Source organism: Nomascus leucogenys, chromosome 10 (assembly GCF_006542625.1).
Source record: "Nomascus leucogenys isolate Asia chromosome 10, Asia_NLE_v1, whole genome shotgun sequence".
NCBI classification, from domain to species: Eukaryota; Metazoa; Chordata; class Mammalia; order Primates; family Hylobatidae; genus Nomascus; species Nomascus leucogenys.
Window position 1 is genome coordinate 35,409,474 of NC_044390.1, and position 21,655 is coordinate 35,431,128.

The 21,655-nt window shown below is 41.3% G+C and overlaps 1 protein-coding gene across 1 annotated transcript in view; it reads right to left on the reverse strand.

Moving 5' to 3' along the window:
- The window catches only part of MYRFL (myelin regulatory factor like), a 122,526-nt gene that overhangs the window by 66,481 nt on the left and 34,390 nt on the right, over positions 1 to 21,655 (reverse strand). Inside the window, exons 3-5 of the mRNA XM_030819994.1 lie at positions 7,292 to 7,359; positions 6,934 to 7,192; positions 6,093 to 6,184 (exon numbers count right to left, since the gene is read on the reverse strand). Of these exons, the coding sequence (XP_030675854.1) occupies positions 6,093 to 6,184; positions 6,934 to 7,192; positions 7,292 to 7,359 (419 nt within the window). The remainder of the gene's footprint in view (positions 1 to 6,092; positions 6,185 to 6,933; positions 7,193 to 7,291; positions 7,360 to 21,655) is intronic.

Genomic DNA, 21,655 nt, shown 5'->3' on the forward strand with positions numbered 1-21,655 from the left:
ATTCAAGCAGAGTGGATCTCAGCACTTCAGGGATGCTCACTCTTCTCCATGAGGTTTGAACCTGCAAGATACATTGCCAACAGCTGCTGGCACCATTTTGGGACATGAGGGAAAAGCCCATCTGGGAATGATGCCAGCACAGCAGAAGGCAGAGTTAAAAACGAAGGGCACCCAGTCCTCATGGTGTCATCTGAGTTCTGGGACCCAATTCTAAACCCTCGTGTTACAGGAGCCAATAGTTCCCCTGATTTTGTTTTTTGCTTGTTTTGTTGTTGTTGTTTTATTTTGTTTTTTTGCACAAGGTAGTTTGAGGGTTTGCCTTTTTTTGAATTTTGGTTTGTTTTTGTTCATTGCAACCAATATATTTTAATTCTGGCAGGTCTTTTGTGGCTCCAAGATTCTGTGGTCCAACTAGCTTTTTGAACTTAGACCAGTTATTTATTCACTTGGAGTCTTACTTCCCTCAACTGCAAAAAAGAAATTAAAAACATATATCCTGCCATCTTTACACATTACAGCATTACACAAGCAGAGAGAATGACATAATGGAAGTGAAAGCACTTTCAGAAGCTAGAACCAAGATAAAGTAACAGAGAAAATCTTGTTAGTGTGCAATATCAACTGTAGAAAACTGCCACTTTTCTATGTCAAAAATGGTCAAATAACAGCAATTTCACATGTGCAACCTCCTATTTTGCATAATCCTTGCAACTTCTCTTAATTTGAGTATGCCTCCTAAACCATATGGATTCAACCTCAGATAATTTTTATGCAAAATGGTATTGGTACAGTTGCTGTTCCCTTTTCTTTTAACTCCTCTACCATCACTCATGCCTGGCAACAGGAGGGAATGGGAAACAGTGGGTGTTTGTGAGACCAGGTGCAGGCTCTCAGTAACAATGTACAAATAGGACATTAGCTTCTATTGAATGTATCCACCTAGCCCACAGCTTGAAGAAGGCAGGAGAAAGGAGCTGGGTTGTTTTTTAATCTTCAAACTTTTCCTTTCTTTATACTTCCGTTGAGGACTTCCTAAAATAAATAAATAGAGCTGCTTCAAGCTGCTTTTCATACCAAATGTCAAAAAAAAATAGTATTTCTCTTGGACTATTGCTATTAAATGTCACTTAAGCAAAATATGCATTTTTTTGTTTTTATAAAATACCCATTTTAGAAAGATTTCTCAAAACACTGAAAAACTTTTTTCCCAGCTACAAACACAGGAAGTGGACAATGCAAGGAGCTCTTCATGCTCTCACTCCTCCAAAAGCTACCTGGTCTAAAATATTTTCAGAAAAAACAAAAAGGAAAGAAACCCTTCTATGGTTATCCTGCTTACACCAAATTGAGAGAAAAAGAGAATGTAATTCTTCCTTTTTTTTCTTCCTCTCTCCTACAATGAAGAAAGGGTCAAGAGCTTGGAGTTTCGAATCAAGACAGATCTGGGTTTGAATCACAACTCTACACTTAAGGGCTAAGCAATCTTACAAAAATGATTTAAGCTCTCTGAGCTTCAGTTTTTTCATCTGCAAAATGGGAGTAATTATGTCACCTCCCAGAGTTGTTGAAGGGGTTCAATGAGGCCATGACTGTAAAATGCAAAGCACAGTGTCTGCCACTGGTAAGAGTTTAAACAACAGTGCCTTCAGCTATTACTAGTGGCACTGTCATTATCACTGTACTTGTTTCAACTTAGGTGGCTCAGTATTTCCTAAGAAGCCTTGGGAAATACTTCTGTTTTTGGCCTCCATGGTAGCTCTATCTAATGTGAAATAACTAGCCCATGTTCCTGACTGAATACTGGCTAAATCATGGCCCTTTCTCACTCAAGCATGGCAGCAAGGTCAATGTTCCCAGGCATGCAGCCAAAAGCCAGCTCCACCCCTCCAGACACTGATGGAGAGGGTGGACAGGGGCAGGGAGGATTGTCCTCAAAGACAACAGCATTTCCTGCCCTTTGTCAGCACAACAGTAAGGGTATCAGAGCAGCCGCTCCAATAGGGGTGACACATTGTGGCTTCCCTGGGAGATGGCTATCAGCTGGGAAAAGCCTAGGTACCAGAACCTGGGATTACAGGCCCACACTGAAACCCAAGGCACACACCTGAGCCTAGTGCTAGAACTTATTGATATTAATACTACTGACAATGTCTCCTACTTTGAGTGCTTTCTGCACCACAGGTGCTGTCCCAGACACTTTATGTAGTATTCCATCAGCTCCTTAAATTATCTCCCAGGTAAGAATCCTTTTGTTCCATAAACTTTCTTTTTTGAAGGACACTGTATATCAAGAAGAGTACACAGATCATGAGTACACAATTTTATACTTTACAAAATGATCTAGTTCTATGGGATGCTTTGAGCCCTGCAGGAGACACCCACATGCCCCCTGTCAATAATTAGTCTCTCCTCCCCAAGACTGACCACTATCCTAAAATCTAACACCATAGCAGAGTTTATAGAAATGGAATATTATGATGTAATATATACTTTTCTATGCTGGGCTGGCTTTTTTCTTCTTCTTCTTCTTTTTTAGACAGGGTCTTGCTCCATCACCCAGGATGGAGTGCAATGGCACAATTATAGCTCACTGTAGCTTCAACTTCCTGGGCTGAAGCTATCCACCCACCTCAGCCTCCCATGTAGTTGAGACCACAGGCATGTGCCACCACATCGGCTAATTTTTTTTTTTTTTTACTTTTTGTAGAGACAGGATCTTACTTTGTTGCCCAGGCTGGTCTCAAACTTCTGGGCTCAAGCAATCCACCCACCTCAGCCTCCCAAAATGCTGAGATTACAGGCATGAGCCACCATCCCCGGCCTCACTGGCCTCTTTTGCCCAACAGTATGTTTATGGGATTCATTTATTAGTGTTGCAAATGGCAGTCCTTTGCTCATTCTCATTGCCATATTGTACTCCATTGTATAAATATACCACAATTTATCTTGCCATTGATGGCCATTTGGTATCTTTTTGGTTTGTGATTGTTATAAGTAATGATGCTCTGGACATTCTGATGCATGTCTTTTGGTGGGTATATGTACACATTCCTGTTAGTTATACTTCCAGGGGTGGAATCACTGGGTTGTAGGACATGCTTTAGTAGATACTGCCAAAAGGATTTCTAAAGTGGTTATGAGGTAAGGATTCTTAATCTCATTTAACAAATGTGGAAACTGACTTTCAAAGACCTGAAATAACTTGCCCAGGGTCACAGCTGTTAAGTAGAAGAGGTGAGATTCCAATATTCCTCTTCACTTCATGCTAGATTGAGGAGCTCTTGAGAAAATTTAACAGAAGTGAGAATGTAAAAGCAGCAAACTGCTTAAGTCCAGACCTTTTGGAGAAAACTGATAGCTTGCATTTGAATGCTTTTCAAAATATGTTTGCATAACTTACTTTAAAAAGTCTTAGAGATGGGTAAAGTCAAAATTATTATTCTCATTTCATAATCAAGAAAAATAAGGCTCTGGGAATCCCAGATTCCTGGAGAGATGAGATAGGTACATTTTCTGATGCTACAGTGTGAATTCAGCCAGTGCACCTCTTACTGTGGGCCACTGGCCATGACTCTAAGGCTGGAAAACCCTTTTGTATTTGAGGTTCTAAATAAGAGAAGATTGAAGCCTCCCAGGGAGGCCGTGAACACTTTTTTTGTTTGGGGTTCAGACCAAGTAGGGCCAGGAACCAGCTGGTAGAAGCCTGCCTACCAACACTTCCTCTCTAAGCAAAATTTTACATTTGCCCACGCCAACCCAGTAATTCTACATTTTCAGCCCTATAAACGAGGATCTTGGAACCCTTGGCCAAAGTGTACTACTTGGGAGGAGGTCACTAGAAAAGCTTTATTGATTGATTCAGGACATCTCTGATCAAAAATTCGTGATCTTTCTGCCTGTAAGACTGGCATAACCTCCTCCTTCCTCTAGCAATGTGCTGTTTCCCCAGGGCCTTTGTAGAAACCTTGGCCCCTGCAACATCAAATAGGAATTATTGACTAGAAAACTTTTGCTAAAAATACAAACTGTAATAAGAATGTGGCATTCGGATTAACTAAATGCTTTGTTTTGTGTCTTTTTTCTTTCTTTCTTTTTTCTTTTTTCGGCCTTGGGAACCTGCTCATTTTCATTCTGGAACTGTTGTCTGGAATCAGTTATCTTTAGTCAGCTCTTCAGTGACCTGTGAATAGGACTTAAACAAGGGATATAGGATTTCATATCTGCTGGAAATCCTAGTAATTTCCATCACTCCTCCATGGTTGTTCTCTGAAGATGGTGATGAATCAATGACCTTTCTGGGACAGGCAGCAGAAAACCATCAAAGGATGGAGCTTAACTCTGGGATGGCCAGGACAATTTGAGCAGCAATCTGGTTTGGAGAGGAAATTCTTGGAAGGTTTGAGTGACTTGTCCTGTATCCCTTAGTGAGCTAGTGCATCTGCAGGAGAATGAACAGATGGTTCCCCCGTCTGGCTAGGAACTTACTCAGCCTTTTATGTCTGAGAATCATAAAAAAACCTACAGGCTAGATGTGGGGATCCCTGAAGAAATTAGGGTAGCATTGTATAGGAAGGTGGATGGAAAGCTCTAACTTATCCACAAATGGGGCTTTAATTAGCATTTTGTGTTTCTAAGGTTGGAAAAAAAAATGGTGAGCAACTGCTGACCATGTTGGATGCATATACAAAGAAAGGAGGCAGTTTGAGGTTTAGTTGATATGAGGGATAGATGCCCAGTGCAATTCTGAGACCACACTCCCAGGAGATGGGTGGGACTTGACTGACAGGGTGAAGTCATCATCCACAGAAGGCCTCCACAGCCCATGCTGGAGCTGACGCCAGAGGTCCCTCAGAGAATCAGCTCTTACCATAGGGCTGTCAAAGGCAAAGGCAGCAGCCCCAGCAAGAGAGACTGTGTTTTTTCCCACTCAGGTGAAGCCACGCACATCTCCTTTCTGGACAGTGTAAACCTCTAGAATCTGGGGACAGTGGTGGGATGGGGGAACCCAATAAGGAAGTCTTCAACCTCTTGCTAAGCTGACAAACTGGGATAGAAGAAATGGGACTTGGTATGCTGAATTTGTTCACACTGCCCACATTTGAGTGTTTACAGTTGCTAATAGAACTGGGTTGAGGCCAGACATGATGGCTCATAACTGCAATCCAAAGGCTGAGGTAAGAGAATCACTTGAAGCCAGGAGTTCAAGACCAGCCTGGGCAACTTAGCGAAACCTATCTTTACAAAAACAAATAAGCAAACAAACAGAAACTGGCCTAGAGTGTTATCCTTTTCCCCTAGTATGTGCCATAGCATTTACTCTGAAAATTTTGAAGTTCAAGTCTTTAGACTTCAAAGGCTACTTTGTTAATCAGGTCTCTTGGCTCAAAACATGATGTGTTACACGTTATATAAGACAAAAAAAAAAAAAAAACAGGAAGGCTGACCGCTTGGACATTAGATGACTCGGATGAAAGACTTCTAAAATGATTTTACAAAATTTCAAGCATCCACTGGGAACTTGCCAATTTGAAATGAGTTTGAGAAAATTTCAACTTTCCACCTCCCTGTTCTAGTGGAAAAACCCTGTAAGTCTTGCTTCTCAGAGTGCCTTCCATGAGCCAGCAGCATCGCCATCACCTGGGAGCTTGTTAGAAATGAAGACCTCAGACCCTAGAGACTGAATCAGAGTCTGCATTTTACCAAGATCCTCATGCTATTTCTTGCACATTAAGGTTGAGAAGGATTGCAACAATGCAATGGGCACACCAGCAGGCTCTTGAAGGCACTGGCATATTGCACAGCTTCCACAGGCCTGGAGTCTGGATCCTCTGAGACACATTGTCCCTGAAATTGAAAGATTGGCATTTCACCCGCACCTGAGAAAGAAAACATCCTCTCTTCCTGGGAGGAACTGTGTGACCCCACCTGCATGAAAGGTACATCAAGAGGGAAGAACCAAACTACCAGAGCTTATCATTGCTCTTCTGTGAGAGGGAAACTTTTGTAGGGCTGCTCAAAGGCTGGTAAAAAGCCTTGATTTAATGCCCAAGGCTTTGATGGCATTGCCCTTGTCCCCACCCAGGTTTGCTCACTCGGTCTGCAGTGGCAGGCCCACACTCGGCATTTCCCGGAGTCCTCCAGTGCCTGCGTGCACTTTCTCTTCTTGGCTGGAGGCAAGGAGGCTCTAAAATCAAGACACCAAAATGAAGGTTAGGATTCTTCCTTGCGTTCCATGTTATGTTAAATAAAATTTAATCTCCCAGGCTCTCTGCTTTCCTAAGTCTAATTCCAATTAGTTAAGGTTCCTTGAGCCCTACTAGGCTGAAACTCAGTTACCCTTGATCAAGTGGATCTGAGATTCACCAACCTAAAAGATAAGCTGACAATGTTTATAATGGCAGAGGACTCATTGAGACAGGGAAGATACAGACTTAAAATACAGGTATACATTTTACACCCGACAACATTTTTCATGTGGAGTTTTACCACAATTTTTGATGGCCTTTACTCTTTCTGGCACCCTCTAGATCCAGAAGAGGAAATAAAAGAAAGAAAAGGGGAGAAGACAGAAGAAAAGAACATTAGTTAATGCTTAATTAGCAGATATTTCTCGGAGAGCTCATTCACAATCCCTTTGGGTAGTCTAGCTGAGGCTACATAAGCTAACAGTGCTTCCTCCATCATCCAGAATCTCACTGTATATTTCTGACATTTTAGCTTTTGGTTGAATGAGGACCTTGGATTTGGAGGGTTTTTAATTAAAAGATGGTCTAAGCCAAGAACACTGGGACCTTGCGACGTTCTATATGCGTCTCAACACTGCCATCTCCTGGGCAGGACTCCATTGTGCATGCTCTCTAGGTCCCTGCCAGAGGCAGGCTGCTCCGAGGCTTTCTGCAGAGGTCTTTGATAACTAAATATCTTTTTCTTTACCCAGGGCTGTGACACAGAGGCTGCTGATGGTAAGAACAACCTATCCCCAGATGAGAGGACACGGATTGGTCCAGGGGGGTGGCAAGATGACTGGCGTTTGAGTGGCAGCTGTGAAAGCCTCCGTGGATTTGGCTGGAGTCGCCCATTCCAGAGGTGCTCTGCAGCGGGTGCATGGGCAGCACCGCAGGAGCAGCTGTGGGGTGGAGAAAAGGAGCTGGAGTCCTCCTAGCTGTGGGCCTCGGGGCTCGGTAGCATGCACCTGGGGAGAGACACAAGCAAGAAGTGCCCCTTTCTCACCGCCCAGAGTCAAGGAGGAAGAGCAACAGTGCAAGATGTGCTGAAGGTGGATCGCACTCACCTTTGACCTGCGGAGGAGAGCAGGAGTGGGATGCAGAATAGGGCGGGGTGTCCGGGAGCTGGCGTTGCCTGAAGATTAGAGACATACATTGCATTTTTGTTTCACTCTAGTCCATTATATTTTTGTCACAAATAGGAGGTAACCCTCAGTGTACAGCCCCCACAGTATGGTTCCAGGTGCTGGGCATGGGGGGTGAGGGGGTTGGGAAGTGAGAGCCCAGCAGACCAGGCCCAGGGTCGTGTCCTGGTTAAGTGAGTGGGCTTTGGGTCCCAGCTCTTCCACTTCCTAGCTGTGTATCCATGAACAAGTACATAAACTCTCCAGGCCTCCATTTCCTCATCTACAAAATGGAAATAATCATTACATCTACCTCACAGCATTGTTGTGAGAATTAAATGAGACCATGTATATAAAGCCCATAACATAATGTCCCAAACATAGCGAGTGCCCAATAAAGTTTAATATTATTGCGTCTTATAAAGGACAAATATTTAAAGTGACAGATATCCCAATGGCACTGATTGAATCTTTACAAATTACATGAATGTATTAAATTATCACATTTACCCCCAAATATATATACATCTATTATGTATCAATAAAATTTTTTAAATAATTACTTCTTAATACTCCTATACCAGAAAAAAAATGGTTGTATATACTGTTTGGGCTAAGGAAATGTAAATTGCTGTCCCTACAGCAATGATTTTCCATCTGGGCGCCAGGGGATCCCAAAGCTCTTCAAAGGAGCTCAGGGGTTTCATAACAAGAACACTTTAAATTGCTGACGAGAAAATAACTTTTTTCTGTTGTATATGTTGAAGTGCAAGTAATGCTTTTTTTTTTTTTTTTTTTTTTTTTTGAGATGGAGTCTTGCTCTGTTACCCAGGCTGGAGTACAGTGGCATGATCTTGGCTCACTGCAAGCTCCACCTCCCAGGTTCAAGTGATTCTCCTGACTCAGCCTCCCAAGTAGCTGGGATTACAGGCGCCTGCCACCACGCCTGGTTAATTTTTGTATTTTTAGTAGAGACAGGGTTTCACCATGTTGGCCAGGGCTGGTCTTGAACTCCTGACCTTAGGTGATCTGCCCATCTCAGCCTCCCAAAGTGTACGGATTACAGGCGTGAGCCACGGCACTCGGCCAGTAAAATTTTATTTTTTAAAAAATGTGTACTACCACTAAAGAAGTGTGAAAATCTCTGTTCCAAAAGACCTACAAGTCGCTTATAGCTCAGCATCTCTGTGATGCTGCATCATACATAAGCACCCCAACCTCTACTTGATTCTCTTGCTTGAAGAGGAAGCTTCAAGTTTAGTATGTTGTCTAAAAGTCCAACATAATATGATGAAAAGCTTGCTTTTATCATTTATCAGAAAAGTTGTTTTCTCCTCAAATTACTTCTTTATAATTTATTCACTTCCTATTAATAAGAGAAGAGAGAACACACATCTACTCTCCTCCAAAAATCCCACTCAAATAAATGTGAAGCAATAAAGAGACATAAATACCAAAGCATATAGAGAATATGAGCAGAGACCCCAGCAGACCAAATTTTAATAACATGGCAGCAGACAGAAATAGAATAGATGATAACTGAACTAGTAGAATGGACAAAACACAACCAAGACTGCCTGGAAATGGTGGAGGGAACAGAGGGAACCAACAAGAAGTTTTCAAATCAAACAAAACTCAAAAAGCCCAGGACGCAGAAGTCACCATGAGCTTCTGCATTCAGGGCTAAGGGTGGAGCTGAAAACAAAAGGATTGTTTGAACATTTGAACAAGAAACAACTGGAAGCCGGGCGCGGTGGCTCATTCCTGTAATCCCAGCACTTTGGGAGGCAGAGGCGGGAGGATCACAAAGTCAGGAGATCAAGACCATCCCACCTAACACGGTGAAACTCCGTCTCTACTAAAAATACAAAAAATTAGCCGGGCGTGGTGGCAGGCGCCTGTAGTCCCAGCTACTCGGGAGGCTGAGGCAGGAGAATGGCGTGAACCCGGGAGGCGGAGCTTGCAGTGAGCCGAGATCGCGCCACTGCACTCCAGCCTGGGGGACAGAGAAAGACTCCGTCTCGGGAAAAAAAAAAAAAAAAAAAAAAGGAAGAAAGACCTGGACCCTTACATCAGCTTCCCCACCCTGTAAAGCTACCTCCATCACCCCAACAGAAGTTGGAAAGCTTTACTCTCTAGAGAAATGGCCCCAGGGAAACTGGTACAGGGTTACCAGGCACAGTGAATGCTGTGGCTGAGCTACTAGGCTGAAAAAATAGAAGAATTCATTAAAAATCTAACCACTGAATTCTGAGTCTTTTCCTTAACTCTGTTTTGCATGTATCCTAGCAGATTTCCCACAAGTAAGAAATTGGAATAATGTTCCCAAGAAAAATGGAATGTACTCGAGGAAAACGTAGTATTTTCAAGTTACCAAGGAAATAGCCATCCCCTCCTTGATCACTCTACCAAGAAATTCATCCTTTGAGAACACTGGTTTGCACACAGAACTTTTTAAACAAGAACAAACAATAAAGGACCAGACATTTTGAGAAAGCCTTTAACGTTAAAGACAGAGAACAAAACCAGATAAATAGGGAATGCTAAAGAATCACAAAGAGCTCTTTTTGTTTTTTTTTCCCCCTTCTTATATGATGAGTAAACTCCTACCAGATCTGACCCTCCCACAGAGAAACACTACAAACGCTGGAAATACTTAAAAAACAAAAACAAAACAAAACAAAAAACACCACCTACCCAAAGACACTGGAAACTAGACAAAAGCAAGGAGATTGTGGCGGGCACTGAAACTTGGAGAAGGTACTGCCATACAGTGAGTTCCTTGTTTACAGCATTTAGTCTGAGGGCTGGTTGAAGTCAGAGCCACAGGACAGCTAACCTCTGATAGAAATCCACAGCCTTCCTGGCCCGAATAACCAGAAAACAGATTTTGGGGCAAACACATCTGCTGAAAAGTGAAAGAGGAATCTTGGAAAAGAAAGATAAGAGGAGGGGACCCCTGGATTCTGTGTGTAACTCTGCCAAATCTATCGCTGACTCCTGATCTATCATATATGGGGTAGACTGTGCACAGCCCAGCCAAAGACAACAGGACTGAACTGAAATTTGAGTTACTTCCTGAGACAAAGTTTACAATTTGAGTCTAAGCAAAGTGATTGACTACTAAAACAAAAGTATACATACTCTTCTGAGGGATATAAAAGAATCCAGCCGTTCACAATGTCCAGGTACAAAAACTACAGCAGCAATCCCCAACCTTTTTGGCACTAGAGACTGATTTCATGGAAGAGATGGACGTAGTGGGGGCGGGGGATGGTTTCGGGATGAAACTGCTCCACCTCAGATCATCAGGCGTTGGTTAGATTTTCATAAGGCGCATGCAATCTAGATCCCCCTCGCATGTGCAGTTCACAACCGGGTTCCCGCTCCTAAGGGAATCTAATGCCGCTGCTGATCTGACAGGAGGCGGAGGCCAGGCGGGAATGCTCTTGCAGCCCGGTTCCTCTCAGGCCATGGACCCGTAGCAGTCCGCCGGCAGGGGATGGAAAAACTGCTCTACAAAGAACCAGAAAAATACGGCCTAGCTTGGAGGGACAGAACAACCAGTGAACACTAACCCAGAAATGATCCAGATACTGGATTAGCAGACAAGGATCTTTAAAGCAGCTACCATAAGAAGCTAAATGGAGCAGACAAGCACATGCTTGTGAAAAAAATAAAATCTCAGCAAAGAAATCAAAACTACAAATAAAAAAACTAAATAGAAATTCTAAGATCAGAAAAATTCCAGAAATAAAAATTTTAAAAAATTATTAGATGGGCTTAAAACAGAACTCAAAGATACATCAATAGACATCATCCCATCTAAACAACAGAGAGGAAAAAAAATGAACTTTAAAAAAGAGAGAGAAAAAGAGATTTATGAACCTGCAGAGAGGATGAAACAGAAAAAAATTAAGATATAACAGTCAAAATCTTCCTAAATTTAGGAAAAGATATAAATGTATATATATTTTACATTATATCTTTAAAGATATATACATTTATATCTTTTTAGAAGCTCAGCAAAATAAATACATCTACCGCATCAGAGTGAAGTAACTGTAAGCCAAAAATAGAGAAAGTCTTAAAAGTAGCTAAAGAAAAACAGTACATTATGTGCAGGGTCATAGTGATTCAAATAATCACTGACTAATCAAAATCTCCAGAGGCCAGAAGACAGTACAAAAACATCTTTAAAGTGCTACAGAAAAACAAAACTGGTAAGCCAGAATTTGATATCCAATGAAAATAGTCTTCAAGAACGAAAGCAAAATAAAGATATTTTGAGATAAAAGAAAACTAAATGAATTTGAGAATAGACATGTACAATAAGAAATGTTAAAGACAGTTATTCAGGCTAAAGGGAAATGGTTCTAGATGGAAATTTGAAACTATGAAAAGGGATGAAGAGAATAAAAATGATATATTATTGAATGTAAATTATTTTTTATCTTAATTTTTCAAAATATGGCTGAAGCTGGGCACAGTGGCTCATGCCTATAATCCCAGCACTTTGGGAGGCCGAAGGAGAAGAATTGCTCAAGACCAGGAGTTTAAGACTAGCCTGGACAACATGGCAAGACCCTGTTTCTACAAAAAATACTAAAATTAACAGGGTGTGGTGGCATGCACCTGTGCTCCCAGCTACTCAGGAGGCTAAGGCTGAAGGATCACTTGAGCCCAGGAGACTGAGGCTTGAGTGAGCCATGAGTTGCCACTGCTCCCTAGCCTGAGCAACAGGCTGAGACCGTATTTCAAAAATAATAATAAAATAAAATAACAAAATAAAATACATTTGAGTGCTTAAAGCAAAACTTATGACATGATTTTGTGAAGTTTATAATGCACATAGGTATAATACTTAGGACAACTATAGCATAGGGGATGGGAGTCGGAGATCAATGGAACTACATTGTTGATGGTTCTACATTTTATGTAAAATGATACAATATTAACTCATTAACTCTAAGTAAACTGTAAAAAGTTAAATAATGCAAAGAAGTAGAACTAAAGTCAACAGATAAAATGAAATTCTAAAATTATTCAAACAATACAAAATAAACCAAGAAAGGAGTTACAGAAGAATAAGAAACAGAAGGGGCCAAAAAAAAAAAAGAGAGACAAATAATTAAATGTCAGACTTAACTACAGATATAGTCCTCCCTTATCCATGGTTTCACTTTCTAAGGTTTCAGTTACCCACAATCAACCTTGGTCCAAAAATATTAAATGGAAAATTCCAGAAATAAATAATTTATAAGTTTTAAATTGCACACCATTCTGAGTAGCATGATGAAATCACAAACCATGAATCATCCCTTTTTCCAGTATATCCACACTGTATCCACTACCCACCCATTGTCTTAGTAGCCTAAGACAAAGACAGATTGCCTGCCACGATATCACATTGCTTGTGTTCAAGTAACCTTTATTTTACTTTATAATGGTTCCAAACACAAGACATGTAAAGTTGGCAATTTGGATATGCCCAAGAGAAACCACACAGTGCTTCCTTTAAGTGAACATTTGACTTGACCTAGTAAGGAAAGAAAAAAATTGTGTACTGAGATTGCTAGAATCTACTGCAAGCTTGTCCAACCCGCCACCCATGGGCTGCATGCAGCCCAGGACGGATGCAGCCCAACACAAATTTGTAAACTTTTAATAAACGTTATGAGATTTTTTTCTGATTTTTTTTGTTTGTTTAGCTCATCATCTATCATTAATCTTTGTGTATTTTACATGTGGCCAAAGACAATTCTTCTTCTTCCAATGTGGCCCAGGGAAGCCAAAAGATTGGACACCCCTGATCTACTGTGAGAATTAATCTTCTATTCATGAAACTGTAAAGAAAGAAAAAGAAATTTGTGCATAGCATATATAGGGTTTGGTACTATCCTCAGTTTCAGGCATCCAGTAGAGGTATTGCAACATATCCTCCATGAATAAAGAAGTCTATTGTACAATACTAATAATTACATTAGATGTTAAAAGATTAAACACTCCCATTAAAAGGCAGAAATTAGGCCAGGCACGGTAGCTCACATCTATAATTCCAGTGCTTTGGGAAGCTGAGGCAGGAGAATTGCTTGAGGTTAGGAATTCAAGACGAGCTTCAGCAACATAGTGAGACCCTGTCTCTAAAAACAAAATGTAAAGGCCAGGCGTGTTGGCTTTCACCCGTAATCCCAGCACTTTGGGAGGCCAAGGTGGGTAGATCACAAGGTCAGGAGTCTGAGCCCAGCCTCGCCAACATGGTGAAACCCCATCTCTACTAAAAATACAAAAATTAGCCAGGTATGATGGCGCACACCTGTAATCCCAGCTACTCATGAGGCTGAGGCAGGAGAATCGCATGACCTCAGGAGGCGAAGGTTGCAGTGAGCCGAGATCGTGCCATTGCACTCCAGCCTAGGCAACAGAGCAAGACTCCATCTCAAAAAAAAAAAATTTTTTTTTAAATCAGCCAGGTGTGGTTGTGCACACCTATAGTCCCAGCTATTCAGGAGGGTGAGGCAGGAGGATCACTTGAGCCCAGAAGTTTGAGGTTACAATGAGCTGTGATCATGCCACTGCACTTCAGCCTAGGTGACAAAGTGAGACCCTGTCCCTAAGGGGGAAAAAGGGCAGAAATTATCAGAATGGATTTTTAAAAAGCAACTCTCTTTTGCCTGCAAAAACACTTGGAATACAAAGACACAGATAAGTCAAAAGTTAACCAAGAGAAAAATGTGTACAAGAAGGGTGAAGCAGTTTCATGAATAATAGCTAAAACTGACTTCAAAATAAAGAGTACCACCACAGACAAAGAGGCTAATTTCCTAATAATAAAAGAGTCATTTTTTAGGAAGGCATAGGAATCATGATTGTTTATGTACTTAATAACAGAGTTTCAAAATATACGAAGCAAAAATTAGTGGAACTAAAAGATGTAGACAATTGTATAATCACATAGCTAAACATTTTAACATTCCTCTTTCATCGATGGTAGAACAAAATGGGGAGAACAAGTTGACAGAACCAAAAAGTCACTAAAGACATACACGGATTGAGGAGTTTATTGAAGAGGAAAAGAATTGATTATTTTTAACATTGAGAAAAATTTTCAGCTCTTTTTAGAGAACTTGAGGGAACCAAAGCCAAACAAATTGTAAAAACAAGGCAGTGATTCAAACAAAGCAAAAAAAAAGAAAATTATATGTGACACATCATGATAATGTAAGCCCTGGATACTGACATAACTAAAAAATTTTAGACAATTTTATGATATTGGGAAGCTGAGTGTAGAAGTGAATGTAAGATGTGATATAAGAAAATTAAATCTTCCCAGAAGATTATATTATGTTCTTCAAGTGTATACAGCAAAAAAGCAATATAAAAACATTATTTAGATATAGGGCATAGAAATATCCAAAAAGAGGGCCGGGCGCGGCAGCCCACGCCTGTAATCCCAGCATTTTGGGAGGCCGAGGTGGGTGGATCACAAGGTCAAGAGATCGAGACCATCCTGGCTAACACAGTGAAATCCTGTCTCTACTAAAAAAAAATACAAAAATTAGCCAGGCGTGGTGGTAGGTGCCTGTAGTCCCAGCTACTCGGGAGGCTGAGGCAGGAGAATGGCATGAACCCGGGAGGCAGAGCTTGCAGTGAGCTGAGATTGTGCCACTGCACTCCAGCCTGGGCGACAGAGCAAGACTCCATCCCAAAAAAAAAAAAAGAAATATCCAAAAATAGTTGGAAAGTGGCTGCCTCTGGGGGAGCCAATTTAAAGACGGGGTAGAGCAGGGGGATTGCTGGTAATCTCCTATTATATGCTGTATACAGTATCATTTGACTTCTTAAATTCTTCACATGTATCACTCTAGGTCTATAAATTAAATTTTGTAACTGACTCTGTGATCTCATAATTCCACATTTAAGGCTCTAGGCAGTTGTTTAGTTACCCTGACACTACAGGCATCATTGAATTCAATAATGTAATAAAAACTGAAAATCACAAGTAAATGATCAATCTACTAAAAAAAAAATGACTTGGCATATTGTAAACAGGAATGCAGTCTCCATCCAGCAGTCTCTTAACGAGAACCAAAAGTCCCTGCATTGAGTGACAGGAATATGTGTTGGTGGTTTTAAGATGAAGATTTTAAAATATTAAATGCTGTCTTTACAGTTCCTTCCCCTTCCAAAATTCACCACAGCTACTCCTTTATTTCATTGTATTTTATATGCTTCCATGCTCAATGCATTTAAATACAGTTAGAGAAATTTTGCACTTCTTTTCAGTGAATTTGAAGGGAGAATTAATGATAGCTACCTTCAAACTGACCAAATTGTTAAAACAAGAGCAATGATTAGCTCCTAGTAAAACACTTGTTTGGTATTTTTTCTTCACTTCTTAGCGCCTCTTACTCACAATCATCATGTCAAGAATCCCAGAAATGCACACAGACTGTGTTTCAGTCTTTGTGCTCCAAACTTGTCTATTATACCAAAAGGATTTCCATAAAGCAGACAAACACTAGGGAGCAACAGACACTATGGGTCATATCTTGAGCGGCCAACTCTGTCTCTAGCTTCAGCAGGAAAGAGTTGTAAAAATCAAGAGATTCGGGAGGCCGAGGCAGGTGGATCACCTGAGGTCAGGAGTTCGAGACCAGCCTGGCCAACATGGCAAAACCCTGTCTTCACTAAAAATACAAAAAAATATATATATATTAGCCATACGTGCTCGCTTGAACCCAGGAGGCAGAGGTTGCAGTGAGCCGAGATCTGAACACTACCCTCCAGCCTGGGCGACAGAGTAAGACTCTGTCACAAAAAAAAAAAAAAAAAATAATAGGGAAGAAAAATCAAGAGATTCTTAGCAGCTGATAAAAATAAAATAATTTGCCTTCTAAACCCCTTCCTCTCAGACATACAACTTGTTTTTGTCTTTTGGAAGATGAATGGAGAAACAGTCTCCCGGGGTTGAATTTACGTGAACCAAAAGAGGGCATACAAAGTAGACTTTGCCCTCCAGCTAGTTGAGGCGATATGTACATCCATGACATACATGCTGCCCTCAATGCAGCCAGTATTTCTTTCATATTGCAACCAGGCTTGCTCAAGTCTTTACTGAGTGCCTACTGTGCTCATGACTCTACCAGGCATTAGGCAAGTCACATACACAGTGTGTCTTCATGTGAATATCTAGGTGGGATACTCACAATTGAGCCATCCAATCCTAGTTTTCTCCAATGAATCCCTCGGTGCCTTCACACAACACAAACCGCCCCTTCTCTAAAGCTCTATTGCACCTCACACTGAGCTTGGCTCAGCACAGTGCCCAATACAGAGTTGGTGCATAACAAATACGAAAGACTGTGTTAAACTACATATGACCATGAACATGCCATATATATAAATCCATATATCAAGAGAGAGCTTTCCTGACCACCCAATCTAAAATGGTAGCTTCTCCTCCTTGTCTTACTCTTATTTGTCTTCATCTTACTGACTGACTTTAGACTACCTGCCATTGTCTTTTTCTTCCCACCGGAGTGGCATGACAGCAATGGTGTGCCAAGGATGAGGGGATGGGAATTGCTCACCCCAGGTGCAGGCAATAAGGAAATGCATTGTCTGTAGACAATTTGAAAACAATACTAAGCCTACAAAGAGTCAGTCTGCTTTTTAGTATCACCATGCATCACCAATTCTAAGAAAAATGCCTGGGTGCCCTGCCAGGGCAGACTGTACCCACCACAGTGCCCTTGGTGAGCTACTGGCAGGGATTACATCTGTTTTGTTCACTGTTTTACCTCATCCTCCAACTATAAAAATGGTTGTTATTTAAAGTATTTCCTCCAATTTTTCATGTATATGATTTATCTTTTCGCATGAACTTTCACATTAAGAATATGTCTTACTACTCTGTGTGTGAGTGCATGTGTGTGTGCATGTGTGAGTGCGTGTGTGTGCACACACATGTGGGCATGTATGAGTGCATATCTGTGTGTATGTGTGAGTACGTGTGTGTGAGTGCATGTGTGTGCACGTGTGCATGCTGTGCATGTGTGTATACATGTGCACTCCATAGTGCTCCAATGGGGAGACTCTGACAGGCACTCAATAAATACTTGATCAAGGTCCGTTAGGGCTTGTAGCCACCATCTAGAAGTTGATACAGGAAAGGGTTTTGGCAGAAATGTTGTCAATGAGTATGATTGCCCAAGAAAACCATTTCATGATAGGGCAGCAAAAAACAAGGCAAAGGAGATGCCACTCCTCCCCTTCAGCTCTGTGCTGGCAGACTGCAAGGATCTGACCCTTTCACACCCCTCCTCTGCTGCTTTAGATATACAGAAACTTTTTTGAGAACCTACTCTGAGCCAGGCACCATGCTAACCCTTTGCATGTGTGTCTCATTTAACCTCCACAACTCTCATATGAAAAGGTACCATCATTGTCCTTAATCCTCAGGCAATGAAACTGAGGCTTGGTCTGGCGTGGTGGCTCATGCCTGTAATCCCAGCACTTTGGGAGGCCGAGGCGGGTGGATCACAAGGTCAGGAGTTTGAGACTACCTTGGCCAGCATGGTGAAACCCCATCTCTACTAAAAAAAAAAAAAATACAAAAAAATTAGCCAGGCATGGTGACGCAAACCTGTAGTCCCAGCTACTCAGGAGGCTGAGGCAGGAGAATTGCTTGAACCTCGCAGGTGGAGGCTGCAGTGAGCCGAGATTGTGCCACTGCACTCCAGACTCGGCGACAGAGTGAGACTCCATATCAAAAAAGAAAAAAGAAAAGAAACCAAGGCTTGATGAGGTTAAATAATTCACTCGTGATTATTCATCTGGCAGTTAGTCAAGCTGGAGTCAGATGGTCTACCACCAGAGTTTATCCCCTAAATAACAGGGTATTTTAAATACAGACCATTCTAATAAAATTACTTATTATTATAGGTCATTTCATCTGGCACAGATATCCTTAGAATTAAGGAGTATCAGATAATGTTTTAACCCAGTCTTCTTCTTCAGGCTTTCTCTTATTATATCAGTTTGAACTCAGAAGTCAAACCAGTCACTGAACTCAAATAGTCTTTAACAAGCTCTTCTCACAGAACTCCACGTACTCTCTCACTCCCTTTTGAAACATCACAGTAGAGCTTATCAACCCCACTGTAGTGATGGCAGAACCAAGACATGCAGCTGGTAATTGACTCCTAATTCATCTTGCCATCCAAACCCAATAAGCCAAGTCCTAAGTTAAACCCATAATGTTAGATGCTTAAGCTCAAACATTAGAATGAAATAAAATGAAACCTGCAGTTGATTCCTTCACAGATCTAACATGTCTCTAAGTTTCCCCTCCTGTGATGTCACCTATTCGAACACCAGTGTCCTCAGCTAGTTCCCTCCTTCCCTTATACCAGATCTCAAAGCCTAAAGCTCATTTTATCTACCCCTACTAAGCACACTGACTCAAACCAAACTGCATTAATTTAGCCTGTCTTGAAGATTTACTAGTCTCTTTTCTAGACCCTTGCCTTCTCTACACACACATGCATATAATGCTTCTTGCCCTTTTTCATTGTAATTTCAGGGTTTTATTCTTCCTCTAAGTCTCTCCAATCTCCCTCTCTCAAAGCAGCATTGCATACCTGGACATTTCCTAGTATGTCCCACCACCGTAGCTCAACTGTGTACCAAGTGGGTAACTGTCTGGCTAACCTAGGAAATCAGAGAGGACCTCAGCCTGCTCCTCCTAAGCAGACAGCTAACCCAAACTCTACCACATAAGGAAACAAAGAGTTAAGGGCAATTTACAGAAACCTTCACATGTTGACAGGACGGCCCTCAGCTCTGCATACACGCCTTATACATGTTCATACATGAATAATGCATCCCAAATGGGGCCCATGGCCAAATAAGTTTGAGGAACACTTCATTACATTTCTCTTCCCTAGTTGCACATTAGCACATGAAAGGCACTGAGAAGTCCTGCAGTAAAAACACTCATGTAATTTTGTTTAAGCCAGTGAGTCACAAGCTAATTTACTGACCATGGAACATTTTTCCTCACAGCATTTAATGGGACAAGCTTTTCATAGAGTATTTGGTCCTTTTTCATAAGGCCAATAATGCAATGTTTTAATATATTTAAGATCTGAAAATCTGCCTATGAGATTTCAACTAGCTCTCAGAAATTTTGCAGCCCAATGGTCTCTTAGATTTTTGAGATAAAGGGTTGTCACTGATATCTTTAGAAGACACACATTGTAGGCAATATGGTAGAGGGGAAGTAACATGATTTGTAGTAAACCCAGGTCTGAATCCCACCTCTAGTACCCAGACAAAAAAAAAAAGAAAAAACAAAAAACAAAACCCTACATCCCAGTGCTGTTGTGATATGAAACTATGAAATGAAACTAACCTGCATAAAGATGCTGGTATTTAGAAATACTTAAAACTTGGAGTATTTGAACAGGTTGTACAGATCTAATGATCATTGAACTAGCCCAGTGTCCCTGCGGTCATAGACTAGCCATGTTTCTGCTTGTTCTTACTGAGATTTTATTGCAGTTCCACTTAACTGCATGCATCTGAGCATTTTTTTAATCAAGTAATGACAGGTTATCTGATCATAGGGCTCTCCTTTAATGAACGTGAACTCTGACAATCTTTATGAACTATGGCTCAGATCTACTCTGAGTCACACCATTTGGCAGATAATTTTAGACACATTTCATGTATTTCCCTGAGATTCACATTCCTTTAAAATATCAATTAATCTAAAAGTTTCATGTGGAAGAAAAGGCATGTTTCTAGAGCCAGGCAGATTTTTATCTCAGCTTTGCCATGTATTGACCTATGGAGAGTTACTTAACCTCTCTGCACCTTATCCTCCCCATCTGTAAAACATAGATAATACACATATTTGGAAGAGTTAAGAGAACGAGGTGTATTACATCAAATATATAATTAAATAAGTGAATATATGAAGTGCAAAGAATGCCCAACACTTAGTAAATGCTCAGCAATAGTAACTTCCTCTTCTACCTCACCTGCAAGCCCCATCACCCCCCTCAAAGGTAGAGAGTGAAGCCCCTTGGGCAAACCAGTCCTGAATCTCAATAGCAAGGGGGAAGCCTATGGGTAGATATTTCTGGTCTGGTAGGAAGGACCATTATTATCATGGAGACTAATATATAAGGCAGATTTCAGACCTCCCAGGTAGCTCAGAACACAATACCCCAAAGTATGGTGCCTTGGCATGCTGAGTACTTTGAAATGAAGGAGACTGGAAGGACCTCAGAAGCAAGGTATCTCTGATCTTCCTCTGTCCTCCTGTCTCTCACCCCCTTTTCTCCCTCAAAGCAAATCACAGAAACCATAATTCTTCTTCCCCAAGATGGTTCATAGATACTAGAACTCCTCCCCATAAAGTGAGACATAAAACCCAAAAAAGTCATTCTCCCCCTTCTGTCTCATTCCAAGGGGACTCTCATTCCAAAGAGACCCTACCTCATACCTTGGAAGAAGCAATGCTACATAGAGAAGCCAAGAAAAATCTGAACAGACCCTGCTGGGTTTCCTCCTTCAGTCTATTACCATTAGATCACACCCTTTTGTCCACTTACATTTCTACACAGCTGTTCATTCCTCATTGAACCCAAGCATAAAACTAAAAATAGTTTTCCCTGAGTCTCTGGGTTTCATTTCTGAAGACTCCTGCATCACATAAAACTTTAATTAAGTAAATTGTGTATGCTTTTCTCTTGTTAGCCTGTCTTTTGTTATAGGAGTGTTGGTTGTGACCATTATGATGGACAAGGAATGGTATCACAGATTTCCATCCCTATAAAAGACAGCTCTTTGATGAAGACCTTTGTTCACTTTTCCTTCTAAACAGCTAAAGGTCTTTCTGTTAGTTATAAAAAGTAGTCTAGATGATTATACAGAACCCAGGTGGAATCAGCGGAACATTCACTTTAGGAGAAGACACTTAGAGGAGAGAGACTATACAACTTTTGGCAGGTTGCTTCCAGGTCAGAGAAAAGGATATATCCATTGTCCACAATTCATACAAGTTACTGGGATGTAGTGAGAGGAATGTGAGGGCAGGCACAGGGGCAATTAGTATCTGAGTTCAGCCCATGCAGTGCCTAGCACACAACAGCCAGCTCAGAGTGTGGGCTCAGACATTTGGCAACCTACTAGCTCTGTGTGTGTGTGTGTGTGTGTGTGTGTCTGTGTGTGTCTGTGTCTGTGTGTAGTTGAACTCACCTTCTTCCCACAGTTTGTTGCCAAGGAAGTTCCTGT